This window comes from Ciconia boyciana, chromosome 18 (genome assembly GCF_034638445.1).
Source record: "Ciconia boyciana chromosome 18, ASM3463844v1, whole genome shotgun sequence".
NCBI lineage: Eukaryota > Metazoa > Chordata > Aves > Ciconiiformes > Ciconiidae > Ciconia > Ciconia boyciana.
This window is the reverse complement of record NC_132951.1, coordinates 1,052,203-1,072,884: the sequence shown is the minus strand read 5'-3', so window position 1 is coordinate 1,072,884 and position 20,682 is coordinate 1,052,203. Positions and strand designations below refer to the sequence as shown.

Genomic DNA, 20,682 nt, shown 5'->3' with positions numbered 1-20,682 from the left:
GTGACAAAAGGAAGCAATACAGGAAAAAAGTATTTAAACATCATTTGACTCTTGCATCTCTGGAAAAACAGCAGAGATAACCTTCTCCCTTCTTGAGGGTTTTGGCTATGATGCTTTCAAATACTCGTCTTGGCTCGTCTGAAGCACAAGAAAACCTAAAGGAGCTGATGATGCAACTTTTAGGAGATGTGACAAAATAAAAGATGCCACACACATAACGACTCTACCAAGCCCTCCAAAATTAACTCAATATTTCTTAAAGTCTGCTCATAGCTGCAGAATTTGCAAACCACATTCGTTTGTATTTTACGCAACCCTAAAATCAAAGCATACAGACAGCAAGGAGCAGACACCTGCCGCGGGCTGCTTGCTGCAGTCCTTTCCACTAATACAAGGTTACCTTCCTTTTAACCCGGGCTGTTATGACAGGTTATAACACCGCCACCACCCTCCTCCCCCTCCTGTTAATCCAAGAATGCGCTTTGTCATTAAACATACGTCACATCAGAGAGACCACATTTCAATTAAGCATTGTATCAAGAGTCCAATTAACACAAGGACTGCTAGAACTAGGTAATTGGAGCAGGCGGATGCTGTATCTGGAGTCCATTTTGTTTTGTAATTTAATTTCGGACAGATTATTTAAAATCAGCGTTGTTATTTCACTGTAATAGTTAATTATTCAAAGTGGCATTTTCTGTAGTTTAAGGCAAATATGCGAAGTTGATGGTACAAGTTCTTATCTTCTCACTGAAAAAAGTCAAGGCAAGTTCCAAAAATAAAGGTGCAAATTTTTTGTGTGCGAGGGTTGCTCCCTGTCCCTTCCTCTAAAGAAGTCACCCCTGAAAATATGCTTTAAAAATTTTCACTGTATGGTCCTGCAACTTCAGAATTCACAGTCAGTCAATATTGTTAATGCACCTTGTTAATTTGATAGGATTTGTCAGGTAACTCCACTGGAAAATTATATAAAACTGTTCCAGATGAACAGATGATAGTGACATGAATTAAAGTGATAGAACAATAGTGGAATATAAACCAGAAATGACACCCAAAGTGGCTGTTGATTTATTGCCATCCTGAGTTTGGTTCTGGGCTTCCATGTATATTAGTGCTACAAATCTGGGTCCATTTAGCAGAGAGATGCTCATACATACATCACCAGCTCCTGCTCCAAGCCAAGGTCACTCCCCATTGCATCAATCTTTTCAGCAGAGGCTACTTCACCAAGCATGGATTTTGTAACCACCTCAGATGTAACAGACTTCCTCCTCTTTCATCTTTTTTTTATCATGTAAAATACACTTTAACTTCTATTATTTTTATCTGCAAATTGTTGCTGTATACTTCATCCATTATTTCTGTATCTCGACATCACTGGCTTAAGCTCACACACATCCAAAGAGCACATTGACAGAGAATGTTGTCTTTTTTGTGTTATTGTTCTCACAGTCTGTATGTGTTGAAACCTAAAATCAAAACAGTATTATGTATGTGGCTTCTGCAGTCTCTGTATCACAGCACAAATTAGTCACACTCAAAAACCAAGTAAAAATGCTTCTTCTACTATTTTTTAATTCATTTTATCAAAAGAAATGCCATCGATGTTTAGTCCAGTAACACTGTCCTGTTCTTGCTTCCTTCGATGGGGTCTGCAACTGCCCCCCCTTTTCTGAAATACTTGCCAGCAGTAATTTTCCAAGACAATATGCTGCTTCTAGTTTTGCTAATGTGATACACAAGCAAATGTGTCTTATTCCTTCACAACATGATAGAACCTTTGTAAAAATGTTGAGAGTACTACTGTATGTGCATTACACAGTAATATGAGCTAAAACATAAAACCCCAGACCTTAAACCGCTACAGCTAAAGCTTTCCACCGTAATAAAACCATCAGTCAAAAGGCGGTCATTCCTCCCATGGTCATTTATGTACTGCTTTTTACTATGGAAGAACTATGCAAAATGTACGGAAGATCAAGCCTACTCCAGTATTTTCAGTAAACCTTGTCTCAAATTCAATGATCAGGCCTCAAAACAGCTAAAACGTTTCAAAAAGTACCAGTATGCAAACAGTAATTCACAAACGTAGCTCACACTATTGCACTCTTCTACGCAACTGAAGTAAAATCCAATACAGAACTATCCAAACTCAATGACGTGTATGTCTTACGATGTCGGAGCAAACGGCAGGGAGTGGGGATGAGCTATGCTGTTTTCTCCACCACCTCGGGGTTCTGTCACATGTAAACACCCTTCTGTGTGAAGTCTGGGAAACTGGGACTCACCCCCAAAACCACATGGATATTTTCAGCGCAGCCACTGTACAGTATTTCAGCCTGACAGCCGATACGCTCCTGCACAGCTACCGACATCATCGATACTGTCAATAAGGAGGAACGGAATTATTCTGGATTCTCGGCGTCTGCTAGAAAAACTGTCGCTTTGCTATGGCTGTTACATAAAACTGATGACATAAAAATGCTACGGAGAAAAGTCGTTGCAACTAGCCATCATTAAACTGACACAGAACAGCTCCCGAACCACACTTACTGGTGAGCGATGAAAAAAACCCAGACATCGTTTTTTACGTTTCAGATTGTATGGAGCAGTCTGTCACTCGCAGAAGATGAACACATTAACACTCAGCAGCCCTAATCCAAATAGCACCTCAATGCTTCTTTTACCAGCATTGCTCTTTTAATATCTTTAAAAAATTCATGAGAAAACCCAGCAACATACACTTACTTTGACTTTATTTAGGGGTTTTGATGCTGTACATTTTCCCAAACTTTGACTATCTCACTGGGGTTTTCTTTGTTTTTTAAAAAGTAACTACATTATAAAAATCGCATTGTCAGTGTACTGCCATCAAAAATATACAAGTTCACATAGTATTATAAAAGGGAAATTTTATGGTCCTTACACTACTGGACAGGGTCAGCTCCTTCACTGCTGCACAAGTTAAGCCATTTGTTTCATTTAACGGCTATTCTCCCTTAACCATTTATCTTTAGTGATCTGTCATGACCTTTTCAAGCTCTCATTTCTGACACTTTCCAGATACAGTGAGTCAAACTTCACTGGAAGCAAACTATCACACCCAGATAGTTTGCTCAAAAGCAGAAAACATGCCCAGCGCTGTCCTGCTTTGGCACCAGCATATAAATCCTTCCTTAACAAGACAGTTCAAAACAAACTAAGAAAGCCTCTTCTGTAAAAATTTGAGAGATGTATACTTTTATATGTGCTTACGGATGGAAGACTGAAGAGACTGTAGTGGCAATAATACAGAAACTGCTATAGTGTAAATTTAACTGAATTATATGAAATAACTACTGAATTCTACAATGTATTTTGTAAACATTATGGCACTTAATATTTTACTGCTGAATCATTTCTTTACGGAAGGTATTTGCAGGAATGTCACAGGTCACCTACCAATGCATCATTAATCAAATTTTCACAATTTAAACACAAAGATAAAAAGCCATTCAATCATTTTAAAACAGTAATGGGGCTTTTATAATTCAAGATTCTGTCATCCCTTGGCCTTCGGGTTTTCAAAAGCATTCAGAAAGCTAATAAGGACAATATAAAACCTTTAGAGGATGCTAGTTTTATTTTGTTCCACCTCAAATTTCCACTTGGTTGTTAAAATCTTTCAGTCTCAGAAAAGGAAAAACCTCATCATTCCCAATTTTGCATAGCCTCATTTAAAAATAACAAAACAGTTGGCAAGAAGATTTCCATTAGGAAGCCTAGATTAAAAAAAAGAGATGGGGTCATTAAATAATGGCCTTCTTTCAGAAGGAACTTGTGCTAGCTGATTGTGGATAATAAAAATACTGAAGTATTTTCAACTGAAAGCAATTTTTTTTAACTGCTGAAATGCTAGCAACACTTCCAAGTGATGTGCTCCACGATAAAATAGACGAACATGATAATGACTGCTTTAAAAACGTCTGAGGTGGACAGTCAGCTATTAAAGATGGCCAAAGGTTTGAACCGTTCCATTTTCCTAAGCGTTATAGTACGGATTGATTTACCTAACTGAACATCAGTGGTGAATCGAAGCCTATGGATCATGCTGACTTTGAAGGACTTGTAATGGTGGCTACTGAGCATGTCCTGAACTGTAGCTATATCGATCTGAGGGTCCTCCTCCGAGACCTCTTCTCCTCTTGAACCTGCAAAACAAGCCAACAATAATGAACGAGAGGTTTGAAACATGGCACACGATTCAGCTAGCATGTAAGTACGGCTGTGATGCCTGCAGCTGCAGATGGCTTTTTAAGAAAGAACAAAATGCTCACGTCCGTGTCTCTGGGAGGAGGAAATCCTCACCCTCCATCCAAAGACAACATCACTAATTCATTAAGGACATTACGATACACATTTGCGTCCCACAGGAAGAGCAGTGCAACATCCCAGCGGCAGATTTTCACGTGACACGAGACAGCCCTGGACCGCAGACATCCCCGGGGGCTGACCTGGTGGGATCCCCGCCAGGACGCCCACAGCCTGTCACCCGGGAGGGAGCCTGGCGAAGGGGGGCCTGTCCCCAGCCAGGGCAGTTTTCAGGTGCCGCTCTCGACGTACGCACTAGCACGGTTCTCCCGTGTTTCAGCATCCCCCTATGTGGGATGTGACGCTGGCATCCTCCTGCAGCGCTGGCAACACCCTGGGCACTCTGATCTCAGCCCTGCGGTACCAAAGCTGCGCTTTATTTACTGATTAGTATTCTCATTACTACTGCAGGTACTGGCTTTATAAGAGGTAACATCTCATTAAGCCAAAATGCCAATTACTGAAAAAATATAACGCACTTTAAAGATTTTTTACATTTTATGACGTTGGATTAACACCAATTTAAACATTACTATAATGCCATATATAATTTTGCGCAGAGTAATTTCTATGCCAGCTGCTAATAAAGCATCTCAGCTCTAAATGATCATTCAGATGCTGTTAGATAAAGTGGTATAAATATGTTTGAAAACTGATTTAGCTTCTTACAGAAGATATTGAAGAATGACACGTTTTGTTTAATATCCCAGCTAATGTAGTCCTAAAAGCTGAATCAACTGCCAGTTCAGAGTACTAAATTTGCTGCAAGAGATTAATGAAAACTTTATATTTTGCTGAAATTTTAATAATGGGAAGATGAGATGATGGAATTTTAGTACAGGTCTTAAAGATCCAGCAAAGCAGGCTAAGAACTTGTCAGATTTTTTTGTATTAATTTTGTTCAAGACTTGCACGGTTGGAGCAGCCTCAACACTAGCGCTTCCGATGCTGACCTTTCCCTCTGGGGATGTACGTTCCCATCCCCTTCGGGGACCTCAGCTCGCAGGGAAGCTACGGCGAGTTTCCATGTTTAGGCCCCGACGACAAGGGGATGGTTTGCTGGGAAAGGCCACGGCTCCCAGGGGAGGAAACCCCTGGCACTTGTCTCAGACACATCCTGCTGGTGCAGAAGCAGGCTCCCTTCCAACAGGGCAATTTCGAGTTGCAGAAGTACATGCCGTTTGCTTCAGCAAGGGAAACTGTCGGGGTGGTGGCCATAAGCAGGACAAACGTAGGCGAGAGAGAAGAAAAACCCCACCTGAGCACGGAGCATTTTTCCTGCTGGCTGAGAGCGCTCCCTTTTCTATCTGTTAATTCAGTAACAAATATCACTGCTTATGATAAGTATCTTTCATGTCTGTATCAAAGTAAGGTTAGCATTTGCTGTTAAATGAGTCAAAATACATGTGGAGAGCGCACGGCAGGAGATTCACGTTTCACAGACCTTAGTCACATAAGCTTTCCAGCCTGCCCACAGGAGAGCGGGCGAGAGCGACGCCCACTCCTCGCCGCTCCTGCCACAGCCTCCTGACCCAACTGGGGACCCTTCTCTGGGGAGCGGGGACAGCGAAGGGTTAAGCTACAAATTGGGCTGTGTCATTCGACTTGAAAGAATTCCAAAAATCAAATGAAACAGTCTACATGTGAATTTATGCAGAGCCATCTTAACATTGCAACCACTCTACGCTCCAGAATGACAAGATAAATTGTAATGGCTCCTTCAGAGACATTACAATGTATTTTGTCAAAGACCCCTGTGTTAATGTCTCTATACTATGGATTATCATAATGTATCATGTCAAACCCTCATGCTGCAGTACTTCAAAGATACACTGAGATATGTCAAACTTTTTGGTGCACTTAAAAGCATCTTGAAACACTGTGGCATGGCGGTGCCTGAAAGCAAAGCAGGAGGATGGCAATGGCACTGCTGCCTTGCAGTCGAGAGCGAACTGGGACCCTCTTCCGCCGATGGCAACCAGTGAAATGCCCGTTTGGCCCCGACAGCGGCTCCCAGTCACGCAGCCAGCCCTGTCCCCGCAGCATGCGGTCACGACGGCACGCCCTGCTGGGATACTAGCTGCGGCATGGCGGGACCACGCGGTTACGCCTGGGTATCCCCCTGCCCGCAGGGGAGTTAGGGGCTGGGGACAGATGGGGACACGGCGGGGCAGGGAAGGACCCCCAGAGACAGCGACATGGCGTGAACCCAAGCAGCGCAGTGGGGCACTGCTGGCGGGGGGTGAGGAACCCTGAGCACCCCCGTCTGCAGGGAGGTCATCAGTGCTGCCCCTAATGAAGCCCCGCTCTAGGATTCAAAGCGAAGCCGACTCCCCCGAGCCGTTTCCGATGGCGGGGTGCAGGGTGCACGGTGCGCGCTGCCTGCTGCCTCCGCACAACGCGCGGCAGCGTTTTAACGGCGGGTGACGAGACTCTCACCTCTGCGCAACGGGCAGCACCCTACGTAGTGGGGTTTTAAGTACAGCGTTATATGTAAAGAAGCGTTAGCACCAACAGACAAACTGAATCGGTAGCGAGAAGAAATTCAGAAATAACACACAGAACGGCAACATATTAACCTCGTCCTTGCACCTCCTGCGAAATGTTCTTAAAACACTCGACAAGACCAAGACTCACACGACGCTGTGCAGGTACTGCTGCCTTTGTGCTCCCAGCCTCCCCGCCTGGCCTCGAACCGCCCCAGCCTCACCGGCCACACTGAATTACTGGCAAAGCGGGGACGCTACGTGTCGACTTTACAGGGCTGTTACGAAGCTGCGTCTTCTCAGATTTCACGCACCCAAATTAAAAGCATTAGAAAGAAAATTAGCAGCCTGTCAGATCATATCCAGGGGAAAAAATCTGTCACTGTAACTAAAAACGTGAGTACCTCGTCAGTGTCTAAACTGCAGGAGCATTAACTGCCGCAGCCGGAGCAGCTGAACGGGGGATTTTGCTCTGGAAGCCTTTCAGATCCTCCGCGTACGGTAACCTCTGCCGACTTTGTTTTATGAAGCTTTGTGAATGGATTCAGGTTTACAGAATTTCTACAGTTGCTGCTCTTGGGAGAGCAGCCAGGAACTCCACCATCAAAACAGATCATCTGTCTAAAGATGGCAAGACACGCGGACCCCTGAGGGCGCATTGGATAATAGCAGTAATATCAGTAACAACAGAGAGAAATGCCCTGCAGGGAAACACCTGACTGCTGAACTTGGCATATTGCTCTTACCCCGCAGCTCTGCGAGGATGTCTGCGAGGCTGCCGGCGTTCAGCAGTGGAGGGAAGAGCCGTCTCCACCAGCTGATTGGGGGAAAAATCATAAAAATATTTTCCACATGCAAGCAGCTGTGAATAAACCTGTCAAATATTTACAGGCCTGTCAGGGTATTTGTAATGGAGATCACAGTGTGGCTTTTGAATGTAAAAGCTTCTGCTTGGGAAGACAATCAAGTAAAGTGGATGCTCCAGGTCTATTATTTAGCCCAAGAGCCGACCCAGCAATATGGCTCTGCTGGCAGAGAGACCGCTCTGTCCTGGGAGGAACCGATTCCTATTCCAGAAACAAACTCCTTCACATAACGACATGGAGACTCAGTTTGCAATGACCTCTGTATTTTTTCTTTACAGTCTACCTAAGTAAGATTTACTTTGTGAAAGAAAAAGTGAAAAAAGCTGAAGTCAGGTGTGGGATAAACAAGGCACAAGATAAGAACCTGCATGAAGTGCAAAGCACAGCTACGAGGGAGGCATTTCCCTTAGACCAGGACAGGGGTTTAATTATTGGAGAAGTAGGGTAGGAAAATCCATGAACGGAGCAGGAAAAGAACGGCTGGGAGGAAGCCCGTGCTTCTGCCCCACCATCCCCAAGCCAGGGACGGAGCAACGTGTGGCAGAGCTAGACAGGGAGTCTCTTGATTTTCCGGCACTCTGGCACTGCCACGGCTGCTGCCAATCCTCCTCCCGACCTTCGGAGCACGTGCGCGGGGACAGGATGAGGTCGGTGTTCGACCCAGGGCTCAGGCCGGCAGCGCGGGAGCTGCCTGTGGGGGCAGAGCAGCCGGTGCCTGCTGCCCGCACAGCCGGCCGCTCGTCCTGCACCGGCAGCCACGGCTTCGGCGCTACCCTGGGCACTACCGGGATAGCTTGAGACCGACCTCCCACCACCTTGTACAAGCTCTACTCATTACAGTTGCTTGTACTCAGCAGCAACTACAGGCACCCTGGCAGAGCAGCACCCTGCCATGCTTGGGGCTGTGCGCACGCCGTGCAGGTTGCCCCACGCTGCTGAACTTCAAGGGCAATGTAGGTTACAATTAAGCAAGGTGCAGTTCAGTGGAGAGCACAGGCAGCCTGTGTTTGCAGACTCCCATCTCCTGGGCAGAACCGCAGACACTGCACGGCTGACGATGTTCTCACAGAAACGCTGTCTTTAGATCCCTAAAACCAGTCACCGTGTGAGAACACACGGTGCTGGACAGAGGGAGATCCCATACAGAAGCATATGCATCCCATGCCGCTACGTGTCTTTTTTCTTTATCCATCTGATTCTTATCCCCTCTCCTGTCTCGGTCCTCATCAGAGGAAGGACTCCGACAGCCAGTCGGACTGCTCTCCATCTCTGCTCAGATTGCTTGTGCAGCAAAACCATACAAACCATTAAACCACAGCCTCCTACTTTAAAAAAAAATGGAGCGGTGTTTTCTGCCCACAGAAGCTGAATAAAAAGCAGAAATGGTATCAAGGGCTGCATACTTCTACACTTTAAGACGGCCACCGTGGTGAAGCACTACGGTGTTTTAGAAGTCACAGTCATGGCACTAGTTTGCAGTCTCTACATTTGATGGTCAGCCAGAAAATTGACATATTTCCCAGTCTGGAAACAACAGTTGAAGATCTTCACTCTGCTGTTGGGTTTTTTTTCTTTGTTTTGTTTTTTTTAAACCAGGTTCTGTATAGGGGTAGTATTTTTGTTCAAGTACTTGAACTCCTGTGAAATACAGTGTGATATCTGTAACTCAGTCCAATCTCCTTGTAGAAAATCCTGATTTTCAGATGAGACAAACAGTAATGAAACAACAGGCACTGGAAGCATGAGTCTGAAAATAAGTCAGAAGCTAAAACAACAAGGAGTCATCCAAAAGGGACTCCCGTAAACACTAGAGGACATATAAAAATGACACATTAGTAATATCAGAATATTGAAATGCTGTACGTAGCCTATTCAAGAGCAAGTGAACCTGTACTTCCTTGATAAAACAACAAAATATGAAGTTAACTGCATTGCAAAAATGTCCCTTATTACTTTAATGTACTAGTATATTGCTTAATGAAAGTTCTTAATTGTAATACAATTAATTACATACACAGAGTCCCCAATTACATTTTCCAATAAGACATTGGCTTTGGTACAGGTCTAAAGGCACTAAACCAATTTTAATATATTAAGACCAATTTCCCTTGAATACTAATTACTATCTAATGATAAAATGAGAAAGAGGAACTTTCCAGAAGTAAGATGGTAAGAATAAAAATAAATTAGCCATGAATATTTTGCTACTCACATAAAAGCATTTCACATTACAAAGTGCAGGCTTTTAGTTTAAAGATAAATCTTAGTGTGAGTTAAAAAGTTCTGCATACTGGAAGCAGTTTATTAGTTTGAATGCTATTAGTAAATGTTGGGTAGATAGGGGGTTTCTCCATACATATTTTTTAATAATGGAAAGTTTTCTGTTTCATTTAATACTCTGAAATATAAACTTTCTATTTGCCCAAAGGAAACTGGCAGCTATTTTACTAGCAGATGTTTGGCATCACACATATATATATTTCTAAATGAATATGAGACTATGAAGAGCACATTTAAAAATAATAGCTGTTTATAACAGAGTTTTTCCTGACTGGCATATCTAAGCTAAAAATATTTTAAATAAAAACAAAATGCACAAAATGGGTATTTCACTTTGATGTCAGGATTTTCAAGCTATTATTTTATTAACAGTGCAAAACTGTCAATATTTCTACTCTAATGCCACGCCAAAAGATAGCTCCTTAAGCACTACAAAATCCAATTTCTTCTTGTGTACTGGGGGAACCAGGCTATGTACAATGCATGAATTATGACTGATCTTATCTACTGTATTGTCCTTGAACATCTCTGCGTGTAGAGAGTTAACTGCATGGGTGTTTCACATACATCCCCGAGCAGGGACAATGGATGATCACTTTAAATTCACCCACATTTTGGGGGAGAAACTATAAGCAGAAGATTTCTCCTGCATTCCTTATTCGAGTTTGGTATCAATTCAGAAAACATTCAGTAATAGCACTGCAGAAAAGAGAGAAAATTCATGTAAGCATTTATTTTTTTGCCTAGATTACTGTCAGCCTTGAACAAACTAAACCAGTGACTTGCTCTTGAACTATGCAGAGTCAAAGTGTCTGCTTTGCCTTCGCTTTTCCATGTTCCAGGCGCTGGCTGACAAACACAAGACCCACGAATGGGACAAACGGCCACCACCTACCAACGTGAAGCCACTGCAGCAGGGGAGGATGGCGGCTGCCGCAGCCCCGGGAGCATGGGAAGCTCCGGGGGAGCCCTCGGGGTCCAGCCCGGGGCATTCCCCGTTAACGGGGAAATCACCCCCCTAGCAGGGGCTCCAGGTCACCCTCTTAGATGGGCACCGTTGATTTGCTTACCGAGCGCCAGGAGAGCTCACAAATTAAGAGTCCTTTTGACCAGGGATCTGTCCCACACCCTTCTGCCGAGGAGCTCCTTTTGTGTCCCCTCGCCTAGGAGGGAAGAGGAGCAGTCGCTGCACAAGGACTTCAGGGAAAGGAAAAAGCGTTCCCTCAGCATTACGACTGGCAGTTATTTTGAGACGAGGCCTCTGAGGCTCTCCTGGAGCATTGGCTACTGATGCAGGGCAGACCAAATGCCTCCTGTTAAACCACTTACAAATTTACGACAGATTTAGTATTAAAGTAATGGTGCAACCTGAACCTAGTCACTCATGAGAGCTAAGAGCATCAGTAGATATAGCTACGAGTCACAGCATGGATTCCGCCACAGATGATGAAAATACGTTAAAAATGCAGTATATACAATATACTTTTAATTACAGAGCCTGGATTAAAAAAATGTTATTTTTAATCAAAACGTGCAAAACCTATGAAAGTATGACTAGTATGCATCTTTTCATAGATTAAAAATCGATACAAAAATAATAGCTGGGATGCAGACGTCGGGGAATTCTGGCTTGCGGAAGAGTGCAACTTGATTAGCGAGGTTAAAATTGCTCCATTTCCTCATGCACAGCACCCCTGCCACCTTCTGCCGCATTCTCTCCTACAGTTTCTTAGAACCGTCTTATGAAGAAATGAACCAGGAGCACCAAGAATATTCTGGGAGCAAGTCCTGCTCTATGGAGAATGGCAGCCAAAACTGTGAGGGCTTAATCTCAGCTCCAGCACTGACGTACCACCAGCGAGCTCATGGCAGCTGCGTCTCACCTCTGCTATTCCTTAAATGGGAGCAGAGTCTACTGCTCGCCACTGGAATTCGGAGGCACTTTGGGGATGCTCTGCTGTCATTCCAGGATAAAATATGAAATGCTATAGCCAAAAAGCATAAATGGAAAGGTCTAATCTTTGTAAAGAAAGAAAAAACTCTTCTACTACTTGCAACAGGCTCTTACTATGATTGTTTGCAGCAAACAGTCTGGGCATGGTTTTGGCTGAGAGCATGAATACTACTGGTTTCCTCATTAGTACAATCAACATTGTTACAGCTGAACTAAAATGGAATTAAGAAAACCCCAAAACTGAGAGCATGACTGTTGGAAAGAATGAAAGACGGACCAAAATGCTATGGAGGACAAACACAAATCAATGTTAAATGTCTTTTTTTAAAGCTTCATGTAATTCCTTGTAAAGAAATAAATCAGGAAATAATATTAGGACCATTAAAACAGTAACAGAATAAAAATATTCAAGCATAGCTGGAGAGAAGATTATTTGTCTAGCACTTTAAAAATAATCAAACTGCTCTAGTTATATCTGCATGCTTAATTTCTTTAAATTCTATTAGAAAAAAATCAGTGCCTCTAACAGCCATATTGACATGGCAAAATATACTGCAGACCAATCACTTTATTCACTAAGCAATGCCTGCAACAGAAAAAGTTTCATATTTCCAGTGTTTTTCAGGGTTGGTCATAACTTTACAGAGCAGAGTTTAACAGAAAAAGATTAATCATGAAGTGATAAACAGGATGCAGACTATTTACTAGAAGGTATGAAATCCATCATTTCCCTCTGGAATATTGTTTTGGCACAACTGAGAAGTGCCTCAGGAAAGAGAGTCTCGTCAAAACTTACTTGCCCAGACAGTACAGCTTGTATTCCAAAATACATAACTTATGTGAGTTTAAGCAATTTACAAGAGCAAAAGTGAAAAGGGGAAACATACTGTTCTCCCGGACAAGGCAGAATTCCAAAGTGCTCTGGCTCTCCAAGGTACAGTCTAAATCTACTGGGACATTAGGTTCACTCTGCTTCTCCAGCCGATACTGAGGACCTGAAACATAAAGTAACTTGTAAAATCATCTGTTTTCTAACAAAGTGATGGCTTATCACGTTCAACTAACATGAGATTACTCGTAGCCTAGAAGTAAGGCAGGTAGATGTTTATGTTTCAAAGCTCTTTGCCAAAGGGAAGGGCCCTATCACAAAAAGGTGGAGGATGGTGTGCAAGGAAACAACATAGTCCAGTCATCTTCAGCTAACAACGCTTCCTGACAAACTCCTGTTCACCATTTCTGTGTTATTGCCACACCAGATGAGCCCCTGTTAAATACCCTGCCCACGCTGCTGTTGCCTGTTGTAAGAAATACCTACTCAGACCTTGGTGTATATCTGTGTTGTATTATTTGGGCATCTTTCCTGATGTGAAAAAGCACAACGTGTTTGCTCCCCTCTGCTCTGCCCTCTCTGTGGCTCTTTATAGACTGAAGACAGGCTGCTGTGAACGTTACCCCGGCTGCTGTTTGCACACCGCAGGCCAGCCCCACCAGCCCCAGCTGGCCCAGACAGGAGCTACCCTGCGTACCCGAGCGCGTTACTCGTCCAGCTTGGGATTACAGCCTGCTTCTTGAGCGCGGCCTCAACCAAACATACGGTCACACCTTTCGCGGCTGTGGAAAGCCAAGAAAAGCCTGGCTGCACAGGTAAGGCTGCCGCAGCCTCGGCAGTGTCTGCACAGAGCACCGAAAATATCTGGGAAAGAAAGCAGCCCTCCTTTTACAAATTGCGTTTTGTCTTAAAAACCAGCTCCATGACACCCAGTTTAGCTATTTCTACCTCTGTCAACGGTGCATTTCTCAAAAGGCTGCACTTCTGAAGCGCGGGTAAGGATTTCCTTACACATCAGCAGCGATCGGCACTGCTTTCCAGGCTGACTCGAGACAACGTGCCGGGTGGAGTTTGGCATCACCCAGCAGCTCAGTGGCTGCAAGGAGCAGAAAGGGTCATCGAAAGATGGATTTTATCTTTTTCCAGAGATCTGTACTCTGTTAACATTGAACTGCATCAAACATAAACATGTACAGATGCTGTTGCTTCAAATGAATTATTTTCATATACACTCCATTTAACTGTAGATGTTCAAGGTTCAGGTGCCAACTTCCTTCTTCTCAAACCAAATCACCAAAGGAAAGATGATACTACTTAAAAGCTGTTTTCCAACTACAGAAAATGTATTAAAAAATGTTTTTTACAAAAATTAGGCCACTTTTAAAAAAAATCTTTTAGTTGAATGCACCCTTAAACTATATGCCTTAACTGGAATAAAAAAAGAACGCACCAATACAATTCCAGGCGAAACCCCTGTAAGTCAGCTCCAGGCCTGCTGTCCAAACAGCAGGCGGGAGAGGACCCGACAGGGCGAGAGCTGTGACTCGGGTAAGCCAAGCTCCCGTGGGACCCCGGGCAGAAGAAAAGCCACCTCCAAAGGCGGGAGCTGGCGGAGGCAGACGCGCTCCCGTCCTCGCTGCACCCCTTGCTGCACCTCCGCTCCCACTGACACCCCAGAGCTGAAGTGCATACGAAGCTCTCAGCTGCGTAATTTCTGTGTAATCTGGTAAAATAATGCTAAACAGATACCTGAAAAAATGTAAGCGATGCAAAGCGCCTTTAACCAGGTCTTAATGTAACAAAAGAACCTAGAACTGAAATAACGAAATCTATTCCCTCTTTATCAGTACTTAAAATATTTCTGAATGTTTCCTGACTTTGAATTATGATAGTATATGATGAAATATTTAAAACATATAAAAAAATTAAGTATTTTAGCCTCAGATGGCATGCCTAAGAAATGGAATCTGTAGGCCAATTAATTTTAAATTTACTACAGCAGAATTTCAATTACGGCTTCTCATTTCGTCTCCCCAGAAGCCATGTGAAGCGCTCGCTGCACGGCCCAAGTGCGTTCTGCTCCCGAAGTGGAACATTATTTCTCCGTAAAACAGAGCCCCCTTATTCCCGGTGACTCGCAGAGCAGAGATGGAGCCGGGCTATTTGCAGGCCACAGGAGGAAGCACAACTGCTCCCTCCCCGCCCAGCGCAATCAGCAACTGCACGTGGAGCTGGGCGAAGCATTTACAGAACAAACCGCACTCAAGAAGCAGAGACATCTCACAGGAGCACAAACAACAGAAAGGCAAATATATACGGCACCATCGTTTCTCCTCTCCCAGCTACTGGAAATGTGATTAAAAATTTAAAATAAATTAAATAAACAGAGGCCTGGCTTGTTGGGCAGAAGCAAAATATACTGACTTGAAACAAATACCAAAGTGGTAAATCAATTTGTATTTAAAAACTGGTGTAGGTTTAAAAACAGAATCAGTGACAGCAAAACCTGCTTGCTTTGTCCGTTTGTAAGAAGCACCTTCCAGAGGTTCCCAAACTACATCCAAATGCTGAACGACACCCAGCAACGACAAAGCCAGCAGAACTGGTGGTTCCCATCTGAACGTCTGTGTTCCTGGTACCAAATCCCTAACCCCAAGTGCTCCTACCCCAGCCGGAGCCTCCTGCCTCCCCCAGAGCCGCAGCCCACGATCACCGGGACCGGGAGCTGCTGACGCCAGCGGCCATCACTGCGTGTCCCAGCTCCCTGGTTCTTCGTGACAGCTGCTCTCCCACTCCCACCCCAAAAACATTTAAAATCAGAGCAGAGGAAGAAGCGAAATTAGCCCCTCTTGGAACTATTAACGGTCGGGCAGGCCTCCCAGAGCGCGGCGCGGCGACAGCCCCTGCTCCGCTCCCAGCCCCAGCCCCGGCCTCGCCGGGTCCCTCCACAGGCGCCCTCTCGGGCGGATGCGCCCAGAACGGGTGCGTGATGAGCCAAGCAGATCCATCCCATAAACCACACTTTTAAGGATTATACCCTCACCTATCCTACTAAATCATTTCTATTTATACAATTTTCTTTCGTACGCTCAGCGCGGCGCGAGAGCTGCTGCGGGGGACTGGCACTGAACCACACGCTGCGCTCTCCAGCACAGAGGTGGACTCGCCCCTGTGTTTCTGAGAGAGTGGGATGGGGCGAAAGGACGGACATCGACGCTCCCAAAGCCTTAAAATCAGCAGAGAATCATACGCACACGACGACAAGGGGACAAGGTTAAAAGCAGGAGCTGGCAGTGGTTTACCGTCCCTCTGTGTGGATCGATTCCACCAGCTGGATCCACTCAACGTCACATCACCCATCTCAAACAACCCTCACGCTGCTGAACAAGCTTCCCGCCGTCCTGCGGAGAGCCATCGGTGATCATATCCCTCAACACCGCCATGCCAATGTCAAAGGACGATTTTTATCTGGGGAAACTTGAGAATTCTGTGATCAGGTAAATTGTTTTATCCAGTTTATGTCAAGACTTTATTAACTGTCTGCTAATAAAGCAATGAAATAGAGCTACAGATCAGAAACCAGGGCAACCTTCTGTTACAAATAACTCCTTTAAAACAGAAAATACTACAAAATTCATTTAAAAAGTGTAAATGGATTTTTAGAGAGCATCTATTCTTAAATAATACATTTAAAATTTCTGTACACAGTTACATGACCTCTACTTCACAACAGATCAAAAATGTTAGGCTGATTCTGTGGAGCAGTTTTACTACCAGACTTCTCTCACAAGTTCAAATGATGTCATTGTAGTAGAAATATTAGGTAATTTAATGGTCTCCTAACAGAATACTGCTCTGGGAATTTCAACAGAATTTCAAGTGGTAATACCAAAGCGGGATTTTATGGGTTTCTGTAATCTGATGCAAATGCTCCGCGCAGTTGTAAAATAAACCCTTCAAATCCTGGCACGGAGCGGTCCTGGCCCGCGACCCAAGCAGAGCTCCCCGCCGACGGCCGGGACCGCTGCTCCGGCACGTCCCGCACCAGCGGCATCGGGCTGGGGCTGCAGCCCAGGGCTCTCGCACGGCGCTGCTGGCTGGAGCGAGGGGGCAGAGTAAATCACGTGTGTCACGTTCCACCACCCAGCCGGCAGCAAGTACGTTAAAATGGAAGTTGCCAGGGCGAAATACCCAGAAGACAAAGCGAATGAATACGAACCCCTCTTCTAGTTCTGTAATTTTGTCGCAAATACTTGGAGAGAGAGAAACTGTTGCTGGGCTAAAGCAAGCAGGGCTGGAGAGACAAGTGTTCCTGTGTCCGGAGAGGAAGGAGGGAACCAAGGCAGCAGTCTGAAACGAGCCACAAAACGGTCAAAGAGAAGTGGCTACACCTGCAAGCAAACTCTTCTTGTTCAAAAACTAGCAGAGATTTGTTCAGGGCCCCAGGGGCCCCCCAGGCCTCCCCGGCGAGGGCGTGAGGCGAGAGCCGGGCCTCTTCTCCACCAGATCCGGTGGCCTGAGGCGCTGGGTCTTCTCCATTCTTGGGCCACACTACTGCTGAAGCACCCCCCATGCAGGAGCGAGCGCCTAAACCACGCACTGCAAACACCACACACCGCAAATACCACCAGCTACGGCAATGCTTCTCTTCTAGACTCGTTTCGGTGTACTGACAGGCCAGCAGCTGTGGAGGAACAGGGCTAACTTGGACAGACAGACAGCGCTGCTGGCTCCCAGGGCCACGCTCGGCGTCCCCGGAGCCGGGCGCTCGACGCCTCACCTGCAGAGCTGATCCTCCATAACGCACGTCCCTCCCGCCAAAATCCCCACTTAACCATCCACAGCACGGCTTCCGCCTCCAGATATCCACTGTACTTCATTATTTCAAGATAGCCCTTTAAACAGAGCAAGGCTTACCAGGACTAAAAACAAACAAGGAAACAACCCCCCACTACGTCCCCAGCTCTCCGGCACCATACGAAGGTGCCCCAGGAAGAATCCGCCGCATAATCAAATTAAGCAGCTCGCTTACAAAAGGCGAATGGCCATCCGCATAACAACAAACCAATTCTGTTGCCATTTAAGCTGCAAAGCCTTCAGAATGGCGTTTTGAAAGCAGGACCCATCAGTTCTAATTTTTAAAACTTATCCTTTCAGTCAAGACTAGAAAAAGGCCCATTCCAACTTTTATCTTCACTACAAAGTGCTGTTATCTTGGGCTGATGTCAGGAGCTCTATCTCTCTTTCTGCTGACAAGCAGAGACGAGAGAGATAAGATTGGGAACGAATCTCACTTCTCTGAGTAAATAAATAATCAATACTCATCTAAATGTAAATGAGAAAGTATCCCCCTCTGATAACAGGGCTCTTATCAAACAGCCAATTTTCTACAGACATTTGGCCTCAACCAAATCACCATCATTCAGCCCCAGCCTAATGGCTAAAAATCGTAACTAAATTGAACCGATCACCAGAGATCAACTAAGTTCAGCCATGACTACTACAGGTTCAAATGTTTGGAATGCAATTTTTCCCCCATTAACTTTCAATAGCAATGAAGAATACCATGGTCAGGGGTTGAATCTGCACAATAAACAAACACTAACACTTAAAAAGAGAATGAGGCTTTAAACAAAACCCCAAACAAACCCCATCTCCATCTCTGAACTAGTTAATAGGGTAAAATGAGGATTACCAAAAGACTTACCTCAATATTTAATGTCTGTGGAGTTGTCAAACCTAAACTAAAAAGACCAGTATAAACAAAAAAACCCCCAAATGGTTTTAAACTGAACCTATATTTTAGTGTTAGTCTCTGCAACAAAACACATCCCTACATCCTATTTATCCCTTATCTTTACCTCCCTCTCAAGAGCTCCTGTAATTCTGACAAAAGCCCCAGTTCCAGCTTTGCTCTTTGTCAGCTGTTTCTGCTCCCTTCATGGTCCATGCATTTGTTCAAAACACTTTTGAATTTCTGATTTCCATAACATTGACTTCCAGAATTTACTGCACTATGTGAGAAAAAGAATTCCCTTTTGTTTCAAAAAGCCATTGCCAACCCACCGCTTTTGGGGCATGCAGTTCTTGTCTTATGAACAACTGCGATAAACCCCTCCCTATTCACCGTCTCTACCACCTGAATTCCATAGACTTCTCTTGTACCCAGCCATGTCTTTTCCAAACTCGAAAAGATCTTCTCTACTTAGCATCTACTCCTCATTTCACATGTCTGATCCATTTTTGCACTCATCCATTTCTGTATCTTTTTACCTCTATATTATCCTTTTTGAGATAAAATATAACAATTAAGATGTGGGCACATCATGATTTATGGACTGGCACAGTAATGCTTTCTTTCTGTTTTGTTCTCTGCTCCTCTCCTACTTTCTGATGTTCAATTTGTCTTTCTGACTGCTCCTAAGCACCGAGCTGAAGTGTTCAGAGAACTACCCAGGACGACTCCAGGATACTTTTCTTCGCTGACGGAAGGTAATTAGAGCCCATCATTGCACACATATAGTTACGGTTGCTTTTCACCATGTATATTATTTTGCACTCATTGACACCGAATTCCCTCTCTCATTTTATTGTCCTGTCACTCAGCATTGTGAGATACCTCTGCAGTGCTTCACAGACAGCTTTTATTTGCACTATTCTTACTTCTTTTGTATCAACAGCACATTTTGTCACATCAGCATTCACATCCTTTTCCATGCCCCACATTAACGGAACAATGCAGGTTCTACCAGTTCCACTGGAACTCCACCAGTAACCTAGTTACTAATAACGGAGGGCCATTATTCCTATTCTTTGTTTCCTGTCTTTTAATCAATTATTAATCCATGTGAGGATCCTCCTTCTCATCCTGTGACAGCTTAATTGCTTTATGAGCCTTTGTCAAATCTTTTTTGGAAATCTAAGCATGCTATTTAAAACACATCATCCTTATTCAGATGGTCTCCGACTTCCTCAAAGACTGCTCACCGGTTTCTGAGGCACAACCTGCTCTACAAAAGCTATGCCCATTTTCTTCCTCAGTATATTGCATTTGTCCACATATCATCTACTAATTCTGCTCTTCGCTACAATTTCATTTTACAGTTTCGCAGTTTGCCTGGTAAGGAAGCCAAGGTATACTGGTGTCTCCTTGAACTCCCTCAACAAACGCTTGCCACCATCCACACCCGAGAGAGCAGCAGATTTGAGCAACGTATTATATACATCATATTTAACAGTGCAGCATCTTTGTACCTGACCTCTACCAAATCTCTCAGTGACTACTGCCTGCTCGTGGTGCTTTGTTACTGTTCGTGGATTAGTTTTAAAACTTACTCTCCTGGCACAGCTCCTCAGACAACTATACAGAAACGCTCTGGCGCGAGAACATCTTCAGCCTCCAAAGGCAAGACCTGCTGAGCCCTGCAGCAGAAAGGGGTACGCACCCCGCCGTATTTCAGAATAGCAAAACTCGTCTGGTTTTACAGCAGATGAAGACCTGTCCCCGGTGAGCCAGCAAACGCTATACCAGGAGCTATGAGACCGCCTGAACGTCCGTGGTGGTGAAGGACGCGATATTTTGGCCCGTCACCCAAAACAACTGCAGAAGTGTATACGGTGCTGTAGGAGGATTTCCACGCCTCTGTACGGCCAGCCCCGTCCCCACTCCCTGTACCCACTGCGCTCCCTCGCCCACCTCTCCCACGCAGCCTGGGCTGCACTCGCATGAGAGCCAGCGTCGCTGCACGGGGACGAGCAGCGCAGGCGCAGCACGGTGACGGAGGATGTGTCACACCACCTCACGCTAACCGGGAGGAAAGTGTGGGAGCACGCTGCCACCGTAGCACCGCCAGCACGCGGGACCTCGAGTGCTCCTGCGTGTACGGCCGTAATTCCAACATAACACATGAAAAATCA

The 20,682-nt window shown here is 44.8% G+C and overlaps 1 protein-coding gene across 5 annotated transcripts in view; it reads right to left on the bottom strand.

Moving 5' to 3' along the window:
• Positions 1 to 20,682, bottom strand: part of MAPKAP1 (MAPK associated protein 1) — a 108,216-nt gene that overhangs the window by 15,044 nt on the left and 72,490 nt on the right. For 4 of the 5 annotated variants that reach the window (XM_072882896.1, XM_072882899.1, XM_072882897.1 and 1 more), the window contains 2 exons: positions 12,824 to 12,931; positions 4,050 to 4,190 (listed from right to left, as the gene is read on the bottom strand). In XM_072882896.1, coding sequence (XP_072738997.1) covers positions 4,050 to 4,190; positions 12,824 to 12,931 — 249 coding nt within the window. The remainder of the gene's footprint in view (positions 1 to 4,049; positions 4,191 to 12,823; positions 12,932 to 20,682) is intronic. The other variant, XM_072882901.1, reaches the window with a different exon arrangement.